The sequence below is a fragment of the Impatiens glandulifera genome, chromosome 1 (genome assembly GCF_907164915.1).
Source record: "Impatiens glandulifera chromosome 1, dImpGla2.1, whole genome shotgun sequence".
In the NCBI taxonomy this organism is placed as follows: domain Eukaryota; kingdom Viridiplantae; phylum Streptophyta; class Magnoliopsida; order Ericales; family Balsaminaceae; genus Impatiens; species Impatiens glandulifera.
This window is the reverse complement of record NC_061862.1, coordinates 111,383,229-111,403,973: the sequence shown is the minus strand read 5'-3', so window position 1 is coordinate 111,403,973 and position 20,745 is coordinate 111,383,229. Positions and strand designations below refer to the sequence as shown.

The window sequence follows — 20,745 nt, the reverse complement described above, 5'->3', positions numbered from 1 at the left end:
AAGTCATGAGCTTAATGATTATGAAATGAATAATTGTAGATACCCGTTTAGTATTTTTTATTTGGTGACGTGACAAAAACAAGTATTAATAATATGGTGGGCCTTCTTATATTGTGGGCTTTAACGATATATGGGCTTCAACTAGGTTAGGTCCCTGAGACAAGTATTATTTAAAAAACAGGAGAGGGAGATTCAAAGGAGAACTCTCACGCCTTCTCTCTCTCAACTCCCCTCCGTTTTCTTGTCATTTGATTTCCCCAGTCAATATCAGAGGAGAACGGATAATACTTAGTCTTGGAAGACCTAGCCGTTCCTTTCAAAAACAGATCAAAACAGATCAATCCGGATCTAAAATGGGATCATCTTCAGTTACGCTTCTGTTGCGTTATAATTATAGTCTAAATTCATGATTAGGATATAGATAAAAATTTCCATCAGTTGGTATCAGAGCAGTCCTATTTATGAATCGATAATTTTTATAATGATCGTATTTGAATCTGAATTGGTTCATTTATTTATTTATTTATTTTTAATTAATAATAAATAAAATATATTATTTTATTTTTATTATCATTACTATTAAACTATAAAATAAATAAGAATTAATAATATAATATTTTTTATTATTATTACATAAATAAGGAATTAATGATATAATATTTTTTTTATTATCATTAAATAAATAAGGAATTGATAATATAATATTTATTTTTATCATCATTAATAAAGAATTTATATTATATTAAATAATATTAACGACTAAGAAATGAATTATTAGAATCTGTTTTATTAAATTAGATAATAATATTAATAATCTAATATTTATTCCATTTAAATAAAATAATTTCATCTTCAGATGTCACCAAAATGACCTCTATTTCGTAATTGTTTTATTTAAATTCTTAAGGATGGTTATATATATTTTTATTTCATGCGTTTATTGATTAACCTAAAGGTTGATCAATACTTGGCAGAAACATACTCGTGGTAATAAATCTGTGACAGTTATAAAGTTTTCATGTGGATTATACTTTTATCTAAAGATAAATTTATTAGTTTTACAGAATTTATTGTCAAGATTTTATTATTGCAACAAGAGTACCGCTTACAATTAAAATTATTATCCAAAGATTTGGTTTTAATGTTGTGTTTGGTATCTTGCTATGGGGTTAACCATAATTTGTTTATTATTTAAATATTTGTAATAATGTGAGTGTTTATATTTTTTGTTAACTTCAGGATCTGGTTCTTTGATATCTGCTAACTATCCAGTCCCCATTTTATCGGGGGACAACTTTAAGAACTGAAAAGAATTCATTTTGATTCATTTAGGCTGTATGGATCTGGACTTAGCATTAAGGATAGACCAACCCTCTCCTCTTATGGATGTAAGCACTGCTGATCAAAGGCAGATGTTTGAGAAGTGGGAAAGGTCTAATCGTTTAAGTCTGATGATCATAAAGAAAAACATTCCAGAAATATTTCGGGGTACGATATCTGATGATATCACTAAGACTGAAGAATTTCTCATCGAGATAGAAAAACACTTTACTAAAAGCGATAAGGCGAAAATGAGTACTTTTCTTAAGTCACTCATTACCATGATGTATCTCGGGAAGGGGAACATAAGGGAGTACATCCTTAATATGTCCAATGTCGCTTCAAAACTGAGAGCACTCAAGTTAGACCTTTCATAGGACATGTTAGTCCTATTGGTCCTGCTCTCACTTCTTGCTCAATACGATCAGTTTACAGTTAGTTATAACTGTCAAAAGGAGAAATTAACTCTTAATGAACTCATTTCTCACTGTGTTGAAGAGGAAGAAAGAATGAAGCACAAAATGACTGAGGAGGTACATATGATTGGAACCTCGAAATATGTCGGCGGCAATAAAAGAAAGTTTAAGGCCGTGAAGATTGAGACTGCTAAGGCTCCAGTCCCAGCTCCTCAAACTCGTCCTATGGAGAAATCTTGCTTCTTTTGCAAAAAGACTGAACATGAAAAGAAGGATTGTGCCAGCTATCACAATTGGTATGTGAAGAAAGGAAATGTTCTTATTTTGGTTTGTTCTAAAGTTAATCTAGTTTCAATGCCTCGAAACACTTGGTGGTTAGACTCTAGTTCAACTACTAACATCAGTGTTTCAATGCAAGGTTGCCTAAGCCACTGAAGCCCAATTGATGCTGAAAGACGCATTTACTTTGGAAATGGGGAATCGGTCGAAGTGGAAGCAGTTGGCAATTTTAAATTGTTGCTAAGTACTGGGCATTTTCTTGAATTAAAAGACACTTTTATTATACCGTCATTTAGACGGAATTTGGTTTCTGTTTCTTATTTGGACAAATTCGGTTATTATTGTTCGTTTATAAACAATGAAGTTACATTGTCTTTGAATTCAAATTTAGTTGGTTTTGGTACTTTTATGTTGAATGACAATTTATACATGCTTGACACTTTAACTTCATATCATGAAACCCTAAATGTGCAAACGAGAGGTACTAAGTGAAAATTAAATAATTCAAGTTTATTATGGCACAAACGTTTAGGTCATATTTCGAAAAATCAAGTTGAAAGACTCATTAAGGATGAAATACTTGATTCCATAGATTTTTCGGATATTGAGGTTTGTGTTAACTGCATTAAAGGTAAACAGACCAAAGTGAAGAGGACATGTGTTTATCGAGCTACAAAAATCTTAGAGTTAATACATACAGACATTTGTGGGCCATTTTCCACACCTTCGTGGAATGGTCAACAATACTTTGTATCATTCACAAATGATTATTCTCGATATGGCTATCTTTACCTCATAAGGGAAAAATCTGAGGCAGTGGACATGTTCAAAGCATTTAAGGTTGAAGTTGAAAATCAACTCAACAAACGCATTAAGATCATCAGATCTTACTGTGGAGGTGAATATTACGGTAGAAATGATGGATCCGGTGAACAATGTCTAGGCCCTTTTGCTGACTTCCTTAAAGAGTGTGGAATAGTCCCTCAATACACCATGTCGGGTTCTCCTAGCATGAATGGTGTTGTAGAGAGACGTAATCGCACATTAAAAGATATGGTTCGAAGTATAATATGTCAAACCACTTTGCCAAAATCTTTTTGGGGGGAAGCATTGAAAACTGCAGTCTACATTCTTAATCGAGTACCGACTAAGGCGACAATCAAAACACCTTATGAACTCTGGACTGGGCGTAAACCCAGCTTACGTCATTTTAAGGTGTGGGGATGTCCAGTTGAGGCAAGGCGTTATATACTAAATGAACCAAAGCTAGCATCTCATACGGTGAGTAGTCTTTTATTGGTTACTCGGAACAGTCAAAGGAGTATAAGTTTTATGATCCCACATGAAGAAACATTTTTGAGACAGGTACTGCCACGTTCTTTGAGAATGTTGAGTTTGGGAGGAGAAATATAGTTTTAGACTTTTATTTAGAGGATCAAGAAATCACCAAAGTGATTGACCTGACACCTCAAGAAGGATTAGTCATTCCAACTCCCATACAGTTTCAAGATACAATTGAGGAACCCATTCAAATTGAACGAGAACACCAAGTTGTAGCTGAAGAACAAACTTAAGAAACTCAAGAACATATTGTTCAAGAGCCAACGTTATTACGTAGATACACTAGAGAACGGATAAATGCCATTCCGAATGATTATGTGACATTTCTTCAAGAAAATAAGGACAATGGTGGCATGAATGAGGATGATCCTATTAACTTTTGTCATGCCATGAAGGATCCTAATTCGGATAAATGGATCGAAGCAATGCGTGATGAGTATAAATCAATGTAAGACAATAAGGTTTGGGAACTTGTCCTATTGCCAGAAGGTGCAAAACCCGTAGGTTGTAAATAGATTTTTAAAACCAAACGGGATGCTAATGGTAATGTGGAGAGGTATAAAGCACGTCTTGTAGCTAAGGTTATACTCAGAAAAAGGGAATTGACTATAAATAAACTTTCTCTCTGGTTTCTTCGAACGACTGTTTTAGGACAATCATGGCTCTAATGACACATTTTGATTTGGAGCTTCATCAGATGGATGTAAAGACGTCGTTTCTGAATGGTGACATTGATGAAACAATATATATGGTACAACCTGAAATTTTTGAGGTCGATGACCCGAAACAAATGGTTTGTAAATTAAGAAAATCTATCTATGGACTAAAACAAGCGTCTCGCCAGTGGTATCACAAATTTCATCAAATAATTCTTTCATACGGTTTTGAAATGAATGTAGTTGATGATTGTGTTTATCAAAAGTTTAGTGGGAGTAAATTTATTTTTGGGTTTTGTATGTGGATGACATTCTGTTTGCCACAAACGATATGAGCTTCTTGCACGAAACTAAGAAATTTCTTTCGAATAACTTTGAAATGAAAGATCTTGGTGAAGCATATTTTGTATTAGGGATCCAAATATACCGTGAAAGATCTCAGTATATTCTTGGGTTATCTCAAAGGAGATATATCGATAAAGTGCTTGAACGATTTGGCATGCAGAATTGTAAACCATGAAATACCCCAGTTGCTTTGGCAACAAATTCAGTTTAAATCAATGTCCAAAATCAAGTTTAGACATCCAGGAAATGCAAAAGATTCCACATGCTTCTGCAGTTGGAAGTCTTATGTATGCACAAGTATGTACGCGTCCGGATATTGCGTTCATAGTTGGTGTGTTAGGCAGATATCTCAATAATCCTGGAATGGATCACTAGAAAGCATCTAAAAGGGTGATGAGATACCTAAAGAAAATAAAGGATTATATGCTCACATATAGGAGGTCAGACCATTTGGAGATCGTTGGGTATTCTGACTCCGATTTTGCGGGTTGCCCAGATAGTAGGAGATCTACATCTGGTTGCGTTTATACATTGGCTGGAGGACCCATTTCTTGGCGTAGTGCCAAACAGACACTTGTTATCAGCTCTACTATGGAGGCTGAATTTGTGTCATATTTTGAAGCATCACATCAGGGAATTTGGTTAAAGAATTTTGTCACAAGGCTACGCATTATTCCGGGGGTCGAAAGACCTATTAAGATTTTTTGTGACAATAATTCAGCTGTTTTGTATTCCAATAACAATAGGAGCTCATCGAAGTCAAAACATATTGACATTAAGTTCCTACATGTGAAAGAAATGGTACAAAGTGGTCAGATTTGCATCGAGCATTTAGGAACAAAGATCTATGTTAGCAGACCCCCTAACTAAAGGTGTAACACCTATGGTATTTTACGGGCATACTGCATGTATGAGTGTGTCACAATTTAAGGAAGCTTCATTATAGTGGGAGAGTATGCTACAATTAATTTTTGTCAATTGCGCGATGTTTTCTAAAGCACTTTTCTGATATGAAATAAAGTTTATTTTTGACACTTTTGTACATTATATTCAAAGATAACGATCTCATTAAGTTTAAACTAGAGAAAATTGATATATTCAGGTCACATTAATGTGATTTTTTCTCTACATGTTTCATAATTGATCTATGTCGTTTGATTGCAGTAGTATCAGTGATTATTGTTAGTTTAGCCATAAATATGACGAATGCTTCTGTAGTCCTATGTTGCTATGATTGATGGACCAGATTGTTATAAGCCCTTTATTTTTATTGACTGATAAATTGAGCTCTTGAAGAATAATGTGTTCATTCGGATACATATTAAATCCAGTGGGAGATTGTTGGATTTTGGATTTAAATATATATGTAGAACATATTATTAGATTAAAGTCATGGGCTTAATGATTATGAAATGAATAATTGTAGATACCCGTTTAGTATTTTTTATTTGGTGACGTGACAAAAACAAGTATTAATAATATGGTGGGACTTCTTATATTGTAGGCTTTAACGATATATGGGCTTCAACTAGGGTTAGGTCCTTGAAACAAGTATTATTTAAGAAACAGGAGATGGAGATTCAAAGGAGAACTCTCACGCCTTCACTCTTTCAACTCTCCTCCGTTTTCTTGTCCTTTGATTTCCCCCGTCAATATCAAAGGAGAACGGCTAATACTTAGTCTTGGAAGACCTAGTCGTTCCTTTCAAGAACAGATCAATCCGGATCTACAATGGGATCATCTTTAGGTACGCTTCCGCTGCGTTATAATTATAGTCTATATTCATGGTTAGGATACTGATAAAAATTTCTATCATCATTGGATTTAATATTGAATATTTTTTTGGTTAATTGGTTTTTATTTGATTTGTGTATTGAATCTTTAGTTTAGAAAGATTTAAGTTTACAGATTAAAAAGAATTAGTTGATTGAAAATGTTTTAAAAAATCAAAATCGACCCTAAATGGATCTTTTCTTTGCATAATTGGCCATCTCATTTAAATAGGATTCAATTTTCCAATATGTATGCAATCATAACGTCTATTTTACATATTAAAGTTGAAAAATATTTGAAAATGGACTAATTTTGCACATTCTCGGTTATTTCAATTAAAATGGATTTAATTATGGAATTTTCTTGCACTCATCTACTTATTTCCTATATTAATCACTTCAACCCATAAATAATTGAGTTTAAGTGTTTTAATTTTTAGGGTTACTAGTATAATAAATAATTGTACAAATGTCATATTTTATATAAGCCAAAATAATGTGATCTAATGTGATTAAGTTTATGACTAATGTGTGTATTTGTCATGAATATAAAGTAAGGATACCTAAGTGAAATTTCTAATTTTATGAAGGGGTTGAATTAGAAATAACCTAACTATAATAACTAACTTAATTTTAGTTATATGTAACGGTAATAGTCCCCATTTGAGGTACGTAAATTATCCTTTGCTTCCCCATCAACAGAGAGAAACATATTGTCGTACTCATCAAATGGAAGAACCATTCCACATAAAGAAAATCTAAAGAGAGGATTAAAGACCATTTCTATTAAGATTCACGATTCATCAAATTAAGGTATTTTTCCGCCGCATTCAGAATTTAATTTCTCACACATTAAATTGGGATTTAATTAGAATAATTCTAACAATTTTTATAGAGTCATTCTAATTTAATTATGTGAGAAAATTATATGCATGAAATTAATATGCATGCAATTAGGAATATATATATATATATATATATATATATATATATATATATATATATATATATATATATATATATATATATATATATATATGAATTTATGATAATTTCTCGTTTAGATGTTCTCGTTAAAAGAGGAATCTGTTTCAAATCTGTTAATTAAATATGATTAGATTAGGGATATTTGTTGTCAATGGATTAAATAATGTATATTATAAATTAAAGAGAGAATTAAGAAGGAATAATGTTTATGGTTATTTATATATATATAAAAATTAATAAATAATAAATTTTTAATTATAACCTTTATTTTAGGGGTTTTTTTTTTTGGAAAAACGACTTAACGTTATTTTAGGATTTAAATATTAAGGTTAATGATTATTCATAAATTAATGAATAATTGAATTTGGCCATAAAAATATTAAAATATTTGAAATTTGGTCAAATAAATTTTAAAATTTTATTATTTAATTTGATTAATATGAGACATTACAAATTTCAAAATCTGAGGCCTACGACATAATTTTATTTTTTATAATAAAATAAACTTACATGTTTTTGGAAAATTATATATGACATTTAAATTTAAAATAATGATATTATTGTTCATTATTTGAATTGCATTAATTGATACAAATAATCACCAAAGTGACAATATTTATTAAAATTAATTCAAGACAATTTTGAATGGTAGTATTGTGTAATTTATGTGATTATATTATTTGGAGCAAAGGTTGATAATTAATTGACAGAATTGCATTAATGTTTGTGATGATAAATATGTAATAATTATAAAGTCTTATTTATGTGAATAATTAATTCATCCAAAGATAGATTGATTATTTGACATGTCTTATTATTAATGTTTGAAGACCACACCAAAATACTATTAGCAATTAATATTACTGTCCAAAGACTTGATATTAATTTAGTTGTTATTTAAGTTTATAATAAATGTGAACAACTATTTTATTGAATATTCTAAGTGATTAAGGGCTATAATTTTTATTATGTCAAATTAAAGATAGTTTTTTTAGACGAGACTGCAATATTGTTTTTGAGGATATTGAGTTTGAGGGAGAAATGATTTTGTCTTTAAAAATGATTTAGATCAATAATTCCTATTGTGGAATATTTAATTTATATTTCAAGTGTTTTTGAAATTGATAAGGATTTTATTGATATTATAATAATGTTAAAAAATCAAGAGTAACAAAATAATATCGATCAAATTCATTAAGTACAAACTCAACAACCTCAAAATCAAGTGTCTTTATGATAATCTAGTTTAATTGAATTACTCTTTAAGGACAATTTATGGTACTCATTGCATATTTTGATATAGAGCTTCACCATAATAGATGTTAAGAGGTTTTCAATAGATACATTGAAAAACAATTTGGTGCAATGAGAAAACTTTGTGTCGAGAGATCAAAATAATATGGTTTACAAATTAAAGAACTAAAGAAGCGTATCATTATTGATACCATAAATTTTACAAAATAACAATTCTCTCTTTTGGTATTGAGGTAAATTTAATTGATTATTTATGTATCACAAGTTCAATAGGAGTAAACGTCTATTTATGGTTTTATATATGGGTGACATTTTGTTTGTCACAAACTTTGCTTGACATTAAGTAGCCAATACTTACGAGATATTTGAAAAAAACTAAGAATTAAATGCTCACATCTAGAAAGTTGGAAAGTCTTGAGATCATTGAGTATTCTGACTTCGATCTTATGGGATGCCAAAACAGTATGAAATCCACTTCGGATTATATTTTTCGCTAGCTGGTTTTGTCATTTCTTGAAGATCTGTCAAACAAACACTTATGATGTCATCCACTATTGCAGCGGAATTTATGACATGTTACTAGGCATCAAATTAAGTAATATTGATATCAAATTTCTTTTTATGAAAGAAATGATACAAAGTGGATAGATTTATATAAAATATTTATGTACAAACTCTGTGGTTATAAACGCATTGACAATGAGTTTATCGCTTAATGTCTTTCATGAAAAATTGCTCGTATGAATGTCATAGAGATCGACGATCTCTAACTTCAGTGGGAGTTTGTAGTTTGGTTGTCTTTCGGTTTAGTTATTTTATAGATATTTATGAGGTTTTTATTCTGATCAGAAATTAAGTATTATTCAGTTCATTACACTTTGTATAATTATGTTTAAAGTATGATCTCACTAAAGTCAAGTAGGACCAGTTGAAAATTGACATACAAAGATCACCTTACATGGAATTTTCATTCCTCACATTCGTGATATGATTTGTCAATTAATTGTATTGATTTATGTGATAAATGTTGGGTCTAGTTGTTCTTAAATACAACAACGAGCTCTTTGGTCCTATATTGATATAATTAATTGATAAAATTGTTTATACAACATATGATTAAGATGACATAAAACTTCAGGTGCATTATGGTTGATACATTTAATTTTTGTACATACGTGACCCAATGCAAGATTGTTAGAATTTTTAGGGTCACTAGTATAATAAATAATTGTACAAATATCATATTTAATATAAGCTAAAATAATGTTATCTAATGTGATTAAGTTTATGCCTTATATGTGTATTTGTCATGAATATAAAGTGAGGATACCTAAGTGACATTTCTAATTTTATGAAGGGGCTGAATTAGAAATAACATAACTATAATAACTAACTTAATGTTAGTTATATGTAACGGTAATGGTCCTCATTTGAGGTAGGTAAATTCTCCTTTGTTTCCCCATCAACAGAAAGAAATCTATTGTCATACTCATCAAATGGAAGAACCATTCCACATAAAGAAAGTCTAAAGAGATGATTAAAGACCATTTCTATTAAGATTCATGATTCATCAAATTAAGGTATGTTTCCGTCGCATTCAGATTTTAATTTTTCACACATTAAATTAAGATTTAATTAGGATAATTCTAACATTAAGAACAAACAAATGAGTCTTGATCAAAAAAATAGTTTAAAAAACCTCACAATTAACCCTAAAAAATGTTTTTGCCTTGTGTTCTTGATTTTAATTGGTTTGAATCTTGTATTTTCTTGTATATCTTGAGAATATATTGTATCTAAAATTTAAGTACACGAGTCTTTTAGTTGTGGATCCTTCTTGGTTACCATTTTGTTAGAAATTAGGGTTCTCGGACGTCCAACCGTGAAATATACAGGAAAAACAGGTTTTTACCTTCAGTGACGCTCAATAGAAGCCTTCCAGCACTTGTTCTTGCTTTCCCAACGCTTCTTCAAGGCTTCCTGACGATCCTAATGACGCTTGTTCCACTTCTACTACTATTCATGCAAGCGACCAAGGAATGTTGTCGTTGGACTGATTTCTGTTACACCCGACTGAGAATTCCAAATGCTGATAATAATCCCCATACCCGACGTTTGCGACCGATGTTCTCCTTCAGCAATGCATCCAATCAAGGAAGCCTTCATCCGACCGATAAATCAAACTATTGGTTTGATGTTGTTCATCCACCCAACCGGGGACTCCTTCACATCCGAGAGTTTTTGTTGTTGGCTTCTTTTCCCGACACTTGCGACCGAGAATTGAGATGTTCCTCTTCCGCTGTTGCATCCGACACAAGAAAGATGTTTCCTTGCTGCCTTGTTGCACCAGCCGACCGAAGCTCCATTGTTGTTGACTGCACCCGACCGAGGAAATCAAGACCATTTCTGCTGTAGCTGCACCAGCCGACTGAGCCCCCTTCTGTTGCTCATCTTCTGACCAAGAAAAAGGACCACGAACAAGGATGCGATCATGTTTTTCTAAACCTATTTCATTCACGATCGATCCTCTTATCTTTCTTATTTTATTTTATTTTGATCATGCATAGACTTATGTTTATTTTCTTTTTTGTTTTGATTGTTGTAGGTTTGTGTCTTGCTTGAAGGTTAGACAAAAGCCTACAACACAAATTAAAATTTAATCAAAACCAAAAATATAAACCTCAAAAACCAAAACAATATAAAATTATAAAAATTCAAAATGATAAAAAATTTGAGTTTTCTTGGACTCTAGATGTTTAAATAAGTACTCATCTAAAATTATAAAATTAATAGACTTAGAATAACCTTAAACATGATATATCTAAACTCTTAGTCTCTTCAACCCTTATCTTTAACCCTTAAGATAACTTTATGTGAGAATTATTTTCTAGGCTCTAAGTTGTTCATCATCTTTTATATATTTATTTTTCTTCATTTTTTTACTATAAAACACACAAAATCCAAATCAAAAGTGGACAAAAATCACCCTTAGTCATAGGATAAATAAAAATGAAAAAAAAGTAAAAACTTATTTACATTTTGAAATGTCAAAATTGACTTAGTATAGACATACCTAAGAGACATGGTGGGATATAGTGTGGGACACATTTTTCACACATAACCCACCGCCGAACTTGAATGAATCTCTATTTATAACGTGCATGCGCTTAAAATATTTTCATAGTTTTGAAAAATTAGATGACGACTCTTTAGTCGTGAATTTAATTAAATCGAAACACTCTAAGTAGACTTATGATGACTTTTCATTAAATATCTTAATCTCTCCCAGATTTTACGGGATGGTAAATTATTAAGTCGTATATAAAAGTCTCATTTTTAAACATTAATTTTCGATCACGTAAAATTTATCCCCCCACATAAAAACTTCTAAAAGGAAAATCTCTCAACCTTGACTATTCGTTTTAAAATCACACACAACTCTAATCTTTGTCTTACAGTTTTATTTGTCAAATTATAATTATTCATACAAATTTGATAATCATTCATCTAAATTGGTATTTTCTTCATTCTAATATTTTTTCTTGCCATGTCATTCCATTCAATATCTAAAATTAGATGGAAAATAAGAATGGATAAAAACTTCTACAAACAAAAAAATAGTTTATTGAGATGTATTATGTTTGTCAATCAAAAGATAAAGACTTTCTCATAAATAATTATTCTTATGAATATTATTTTAATTGAATGATAAATATGTAGGATCCCAAAAATAAGATTCATCATATCCGCAAAATAAAATACATGTTCATGAAAAATAATGTTTATCCTCAAAATTATTTTATTTAAATTAACATCATATCCTTTATATCCCTTTTGTCCAGTATTGGTAAGTATATATCCTAAGAAAATACACTTCAAATCTCTTAATTCTAATTTTGACTTGTGAATATGAGAATTAACAACATTACATAATAATAAGCATACAATTACTCAAATATTGGAATAATTTAGTTCATATCCATATAATTAACATGAAAAATGAATTACTTCTTTTTAAAACAACATCGGGTAGTTTGTTAATGAGAAATGAAAATGGTTAGTAGAGAACATGAAAACAAGAGTAATAGGGAACACCAATTTGGGTGGAACTTGTGAGACACCTCGCGTGTAACCAAGCAACGTAAAAACAAATTTACTTTTAAAAAAATGTACTTGTACAAGCTTTACGCGTTTAAAAATATCGGCCTCGAAAAAATATTTTTTTTATTTTTAAGAAATAAATATAAAATATAAATATCTTTTTGAAAATTTTGAATAAAATTAAATTAAATCGGAGAATTGTTTAAAAACTAATCTGTGACTAAAGAGTTACCATCTAAATTTTCTTACAAAATTAGAAAAAATAAATAAATTATTGACATGTAAAACAATAACAACTTTGAAAAAATATTCTTTAGGGATTTGGTGCTTAGTCACACGTGAAAAATCTTTACTTCTAATATTTTGGTCATTTTTAAAAAATATTTAACACTTATTTTATTTGTTTATTTGTCAATTCCTATCCGATCTAAAATATATATAGCTTATACCTTAGTATTAAATCTAAAGTTAATATTTATTAAATATAATGATGATGAATAATAATAAAAATAAAAATAAAAAAAATAAATAAATAAATTGAAAAAATAAAAGTAACTAAAATTTATTATATTCATAAATTAATTTTATAATTATAAATCAACCCACAATTTATTTTTAAGTTTTTATAAAATGGTTAAAGACATTTAAATTTAAAAATTAAATAAAACTGAAATGGATAATTTGTATGATTTTTTTGGGTTGTCATTCTTATGCAAAAAGTTTGAGAACAATAAAGCCCTTTTTCCAATATTAAAATTTAAATTTATATATTTTTAATATAAAGTTAATTAATAAATTTAATTAAGAGAAAAAAAACTTTAATTCTAGTAAATTTCAATTGACAATTTAAATTTAAAGAAATTAAAGGTATGAAATAACTCAAACTAAAATAGGAAATTAAAATTTATAGATAAAATTAAGATAAGACAAAAAGAGAATTTAACTTACAGTGAACTTAAGTGCTTCTTAAAATGCTTGAAGCTTTTGAACCTCACAAATAGTGAGCTTAAGTGCTTCTTAAAATGCTTGAAGCTTTTGAACCTTACAAATAACTTCGCACGCACATGAAAATGAAAAAAAAAAATTGTGAATATGATTTAAGCCTTTTTTTTTTTTCCTTTTTTCCTCTCTTCCTCGTCCCTTTTTCTCTTTCTGGCGCTGATGCGGTATTTATAGTAGTCTCTTGCCCCCTCCACGATATAATTTATGGAAATTATTTTATAAAATTACTAGTTTTGCTCAGTCATTTAGGATTTTTGTGGCTATAAATAATCTCCTTTTTTTCTCGCTCATCATTTTTTTTTATTTTTTGCAAAATAAATAAATCAAAATTAATTTATTAATTTTATTTATCCTATTTATTGCACAAATAAACTAATATTAATATATATATATATATATATATATATATATATATATATATATATATATATATATATATATATATTAGCCTATATATTTATTTTAGCATCTAAAATAAAATAATATGTTTAGAACAATTATATATTTTATTTTTAAGATACAATATTATTCCTCCAAAATAATTTTATATTTTCAAACAAAAATCATTTGGTAGGCTCTAAATTTATTTAAAGATATAAATTTAGGAGAACAAAAATGAGTGTCTACAGAATGTCACTCTTGGACGAAATTTGAATGAAAATTTTAATTTTAGTAAAACACATGTTCAAGCTTGAGTAATAATCACATCATTTGAATCTCCCAAATTTATTGTTTTTCTCAGATTTATTTACTAAAAACAATTAATAGATAGAGAGATAAAACCTGATACTGTCCATGTTCACTATATTTCTAACCTGATGCTCGTATGATGTTTATAGGAGAATTCAAAACGCAACGGCTATCCATTTAGTATATCTAGAAATTTGACAACTATTGGTTTTAACCCGACCAGGGCTTAATTTTTTACTTAAACTAAGAATTAAAAAAGTTATGGTGTTTGACTTAACTTGTCCACTTTATATAAGAAACGAAAATATTACGTTTGACTTTGTTTGTCCACTTAAACTAAGAACCTTGTGTTTTGACTTAATTTGTCAACTTAAGCTAAATTATTTTATATCTAACACTAATAGTAAAAGGGACGTCTGTATTGAATTTTAGTAACGGCGCTACATAGCCGTCACTGTAGTTTTTTATTTGTAACGGCTCGTTACAATTATCTCTGTATTAGTAACGACGCCATTAAACCGTTACAGATAGTTTTTTATTAATAACGGCAACAAGTGTCGTTACTAATACAAAGTCCACATTTTCATTTCCAGAGAAAGGGTATCAATAACGGTTATCTATTGCTCTTACTGATACCTATGTGTCAATAACGACACTTATTTTTGTTACTAATACAAAGTACGCCTTTTCATTTTTATAGGAAGAGTATTAATAACGGTTATCTATTACCCTTACTGATACCTATGTATAAGTAACTGTTTCCTATTGCTGTTACTAATACAAAGCCCGCTGTTTCATTTCCAAATGAAGGGTATTAGTAACGGTTATCTATTGTCCTTACTGTATAACGGTTTCATATTACCGTTACTAGTACCAAGTTCACTGTTTCATTTCCACATGAAAGGTATGAGTAACGGTTATATATTGCCTTTACTGATACCTATGTATCCGTAACGGCTTCCCATTACTGTTACTAATACAAAACCCGCCTTTTCATTTCCAGAGGAAGGTATCAGTAACGGTTTTTTATTGCCCTTACTGATGATATGTATCAGTAACGATTTTTTATTGCTGTTACAGATACAAGGAAGTTGGTGACCTGATCATAGGGTGACTAATACAAAGGTGAAAATAGCGAGACAATAGTTTCTCTTTTCTTCTTTCTTCTTCGTTGTCGTCTTGCTCCGTCGTCGACGTTGCCGCCGCCCTTCTAATAAGGTAATCCTTCCGTCGACTGATCTTGATGCGTGATGATAATATATCTCATTTCTACTACTTATTTGCTTCAATTGTTATTATAAATAGATTAAATAAAAAGAAGAATCCATCAATTCAAATAATTCATTCATGAACCCTAATTTATCTTCTATGAGAGACTGAACAGGTGCGGACCCTCCCTCCTTCTATGGTGATTTTATCTTCTCTGATGTATCTTTGAACTTATCCATTCAATAAGAGAAGACGAGGCAGAGGTTAGAAGCTAGTTTCTAAGCAATGATGGGAGTCGGAGCTCAGGAAGTTTCTTTGCAAATTCCAATTTCCCCAATTTCGCCAAAATCTCTTCGATTCCATCTTTCGGCAAGCCCCACCGGTCTTTCTCTCACTTATCATCCTCTAGATCGTCTCTCCACATTATGAAGGTTGTCCTCTCATCTTCCGGTAACAATTCTCTTCTCGTCTCTCCCAATTATGCTCTGATTGATTGAGGAAGGTGTTTTCAATTTGATGGAATTTCTGTTTGTCTATGATGGCTAGTTAAATTTGGAAATGAAGAATACAGTGAAGAAGAAGAACCTGCAACCAAGGTTAAGTTTCAAGACAATATTAACCATTCCAGGTTGCTCAACTTCATTGTCTCTACTAGGAACAGGTCTGTAAATTGCCAAATGAGATTATATAGAAAACAAAGAAGATTAATATGAAATTGTTTCTTTGATATAATGATTTTCAGGATATAGGGAGAAAGTTTTTGCAATAATTGGTGTTAAGGTATATGATGTCGGAGCCCGAATTATACATATATGAATCTATTCTAAGCAACTTATATGCATGGAAATGACAATCACTGGAAGATATTAAAGGCGATTCATCTCTTTTCAACACCATATTTTAGGATCCAATTGAGAAATCACTACAGATTGTTCTTGTGAGGGATGTTGATGGAAAAACCATTTGGGATGCTTTAAACGATGCATTTTCCCCGAGATTAGTTAAGCCTACTCCTATAGATGAATCTGCTCTCTCCACTTTCCGTAGCTTTTTTCAAGGACGATCACTCAACAAATGTTCTGTCATCTTCCTCACTTGGCTCAATCCAACCAAAATGCTAGTAAGTATACACAAACAAACGCAACTCTCCGATAATCCTTCCCTGTTTCTAAAAAAACAATGTTTTTTTCAAGTGGGCGTGTCTGATGGTGATGGTGTGACAACTAAAATTGAGTCTAGTAATGTAGCATGGGAACTTTTCGATGTTTTCTTTAGTAAAGATCCAGTTTCTCCTTCTTTGAAGGATTCAATTGCTAGAGGTCTAGTAAAGTTGGTTTGATTTGATCATCTTCTTTTATTCTATCATTTTAACAACTTCAGCCTTTGAAGGTCTCTTTGAAGGTTCATGCTCTAAGCACATTAATGTAATCGAGAATATATTTTTGGGATTGATTTGATTAGTATATTGGGATTGATTGATTTTTGGATTAAATGTTATTTGAATTAGTGTTTTTATTTATATAAATATTTATGTCAAAACAAATATTTTATATTTCATATTATTTTTGGAAAATATTAAAAAATTTAAATAAAAAATATATATTAAATTATCGGGAACGGCAAAAAAATGTTACTGGGTATCAGTAACGACATTAACACAGTCCTTAATGATATTATTATCAGTAACAATATTTTAGGGTCTAAAATCAAGGCCTCGGTCCTAGAATAAATTCCAGCAACCTTTCTCGACACCCGGTCTCGGTCCTAGGGTGCACATGGGCCATATTTCTGTTTTGTTGTATTATTATTTTGTTTTGCTTTTTTTTCTACTTTACAAACTGAATTCTGTTATTTTCTAGTTATTGTTGTAACTGAATATTTTGGGGCAAGACATCACCTATATAAGGCTGGTCTTTCTTCCCCAAGGACCCATGAATAGAATAATGAAGATATGAACTTCTGCCATATTCATCTATTATTATTTACTATGGACTGTTTGGTATAGACCAACAGTATTTCTCTTCGCAACCTTGATTCTTCTATTCCCTCCCCCCAAATTCTCTATTGAAAACCTTCCGCTGCCCTTTGATTGTAGAATTTCACCGGTCTTATAGATCAAGAACGTGATTCTTGAACCCAAAACACACCTTACGAAACAAGTCGTAACATTCTTGGTATCAGAGCAAGACGATTCTCAAATGAAAGAAACCAGATAGCAGCAAAGATGGATGATCTTAAGACCCTACTCGAAGGGCTGACCCAACAATATGCCTCCATGAATGCTGCCCTGCAACAAAATATGACCGAACAGGCTGCCTTGCACAATGCTTTTCAGCAAAATATGGACAGAAGGTATGCTGCTGGAGAAAGCTTGACAGCCATTGAAAAAGGTGCGTTTAATAATGGCCAAGATCCCCGCACCCGACCCCATGTTATTGCTTCTTGCTACCTTCCTCCAACCCGGCTCACAAATATTGATATTCCTGAATTTGATGGGACTGATTTGGAGGGCTGGCTCTTATTTGCCGAGCAAATATTTAGGGAGAGCAAGACGAATGATGCCACAAAACTGGACATTGTCCGCACTCACTTCTCAAAAGAGGCAAGAACGTGGCATGAATCATATTTGCGGAATCGCAACCATATGGAAGCATTGACGTGGCATAAATTCAAGAAAGATCTTTTGCTGCGATTCGGTCGCATGCCCTTGTACAACGCCAAACCGTCGCTGCTGTCCAAATCATACATTGTTAACACGGTCTGGCCGAGCACAAAATGGGAGCCCAATCATAGGTGCAAATCCAGATTGTTCATGGCCCCAGCTGATCATCAAGAAGTCCAAGAAAGCGTTCAAGAACCCGTCCAAGAATCAGATTTTTATGATCCACCTTTGGTGCTTGAGACAAGGGACGAACGTGTCATTATCTTGCACACTTTCTCGGTCCAGCAAGATGCCCCTCGGTCGCGGGTCAACATAATACAAGGCAGCCAACTAGAAAAGGTCTTGGAAAATCATAATGTTGCTGCCACGGTACAAATAATCAGTAAAAACGAATGCCAAAGTGTTTCACTTGTTTTGGAAGACGCTCCTAAAAATTTCCAAAAAATAATCAAAGGGCTCACCCAGCAACCCAACAACCGAACACTAGCCAGGAAGGTAGTCGGAAGACATGGCTATGTTGTTGCGCATGTGTTGCTGGTCTGGATAAAGGACTGGGCTTGGTTATTTGAAGACATTCTAGAGTATGCCCGAAGAAAGATGACCCTTTTGCTGCACTTGGCGTGCTGGGCCGAAGGAAGGACTGGTCGTGGAGCAGGAAGACCGAAGACTTCTAAGAAATGCGGTCCTAGACTCCGACACTTGCTGAATGTGCTGAAGTCTGACCAAATTCTTTGAAATATTCAGCATGCGCATTAGAGGCTCGGTAGACTCGGCAGACCACGGTCTTTTTCGTCGAGGGCGACGAATTTCGAAAGGGGAGATAATGTTAGGGTCTAAAATCAAGGCCTCGGTCCTAGAATAAATTCCAGTAACCTTTCTCGACACCCGGTCTCGGTCCTAGGGTGCACATGGGCCATATTTCTGTTTTGTTGTATTATTATTTTGTTTTGCTTTCTTTTTCTACTTTACAAACTGAATTCTGTTATTTTCTAGTTATTGTTGTAACCGAATATTTTGGGGCAAGACATCACCTATATAAGGCTGGTCTTTCTTCCCCAAGGACACATGAATAGAATAATGAAGATATGAACTTCTGCCATATTCATCTATTATTATTTACTATGGACTGTTTGGTATAGACCAACACTATTTCTCTTCGCACCCTTGATTCTTCTATTCCCTCCCCCCAAATTCTCTATTGAAAACCTTCCGCTGCCCTTTGATTGTAAAATTTCACCGGTCTTATAGATCAAGAACGTGATTTTTGAACCCAAAACACACCTTACGAAACAAGTCGTAACACAATATTACCATTGGCATAGCCCTTACTGATACTTGTTTCAGTAACGACATTACCATTGTCAAAACCGTTACTGATATGAGTATCAGTAAGGATTGTGTCAAAGGTAATGTCGTTACTGATACTCATATCAATAAGGGTTGTGTCAATGGTAATGCCGTAACTGTTACTTATATAAGTAACGATAGTATAGTCGTTACTGATATAAGTATCAATGACAATTTTATAGAGCCGTTACTGATATTGTATATGTATTAGTAACGTTCGTTTCTGTAACGAATGCTAACGACATTATTTGTCGTTACTAAAACTCATCAGTAACGACGTTAGGGGTCTTCAGTAACAGTTTGAGCTCTTATTGATGCACTTTTTCTACTAGTTTAGCATGTTCACTTAAACTAAGAAACTTTAAATTACTTAGTTTGTCTATTTAAGTTATGAATAATGTGTTTAACTTAGTTTGTCCACTTAAGTTAAGTAATGTCTCTTAGCTTATCCACTTAAGCTAAATTGTTTTATATCTAGCTTGTTCACTTAAACTAAGAAACTTTAAATTACTTATCTTGTCCACTTAAGTTAAGAAACTTTAAATTACTTAGTTTGTCCACTTAAGATAAGTATAACCTGTTTGACTTAGGTTGTCCACTTATGCTAAGTATCTTTTATGTTTAACTTGTTCACTTAAGCTAAAATCTTCTATGTTTGACTTAACTTGTGTATTTAAGCTAAGAAACATAAATCTTCATAATTCAAAATAGCTTGTTCACTTAAGTTAAGGCTTAGTTTGTACACTTAAGCTAAGTAATTAAATATTTTTTTATTTTAATACAAATGCCCTAGTATAGAGGGTTCTTTATTTTTTCATCACATGACTAGTCAACAACATTTGAGAAACAAAATGTAGACATTCTTAACCTTCTAGGTATTTGAGTGCCTCCATGTTCTCAAGTTTTGGTGATGTTGGATCAAAACATCTTCAAGAATCGGTTCAGTACATTATCTCTTTGACTATTTAGAAAGAGACCAATTGTAAGTGCATTTCTTTAACACAGAGTTTATCAATTATGAATTCAAACTCTAGTACGAACAATAACATCGATTTTCATTGAATGGTCTTATATGCTCGAACATCAATATTTGAAGTTCACGTCAAGCTTAATCTTTCAACCACGTACCATGAGGCTAAATATCGTTTCTCTTCTAGAAGTTATGTGTTTCGAACTCTAGGACTTAAAATGTATTTCCTTAGACATACTCAGGGTATATCTAATAGAATCGATAGACTCTTGTTCTTTTGTTTAACAAATCTGACAAAAGTCTAGGTGAACAACAAGTGATGATTTCAATATGTGTATTTTTCACCATCTCTGTTCTTTTGATCGGGGTATATCTGATAGTATCGACACACTTT

The 20,745-nt window shown here is 31.6% G+C and overlaps 1 protein-coding gene and 1 long non-coding RNA gene across 3 annotated transcripts; both read left to right on the top strand.

Moving 5' to 3' along the window:
- The first annotated feature begins 1,337 nt into the window (after positions 1 to 1,337).
- Positions 1,338 to 1,697, top strand: LOC124940503. The gene has a single exon (XM_047481026.1). The coding sequence runs from the start codon at positions 1,338 to 1,340 to the stop codon at positions 1,695 to 1,697; it is 360 nt and encodes a 119-aa protein (XP_047336982.1).
- A 13,533-nt stretch (positions 1,698 to 15,230) lies between these two features.
- On the top strand, positions 15,231 to 16,859 carry LOC124942289. 2 transcript variants are annotated; one of them, XR_007099710.1, is made up of 3 exons: positions 15,231 to 15,822; positions 15,919 to 16,492; positions 16,566 to 16,859. It is a non-coding gene; the product is annotated as an uncharacterized LOC124942289 (long non-coding RNA). The 2 variants fall into 2 exon arrangements; XR_007099767.1 differs by having other exon boundaries at positions 15,919 to 16,859.
- The last annotated feature ends 3,886 nt before the right edge of the window (positions 16,860 to 20,745 follow it).

Bases quoted from the DNA above. Each gene is read 5' to 3' on its own strand.
- LOC124940503 (XM_047481026.1), top strand. From the start codon at position 1,338: ATGGATCTGGACTTAGCATTAAGGATAGACCAACCCTCTCCTCTTATG.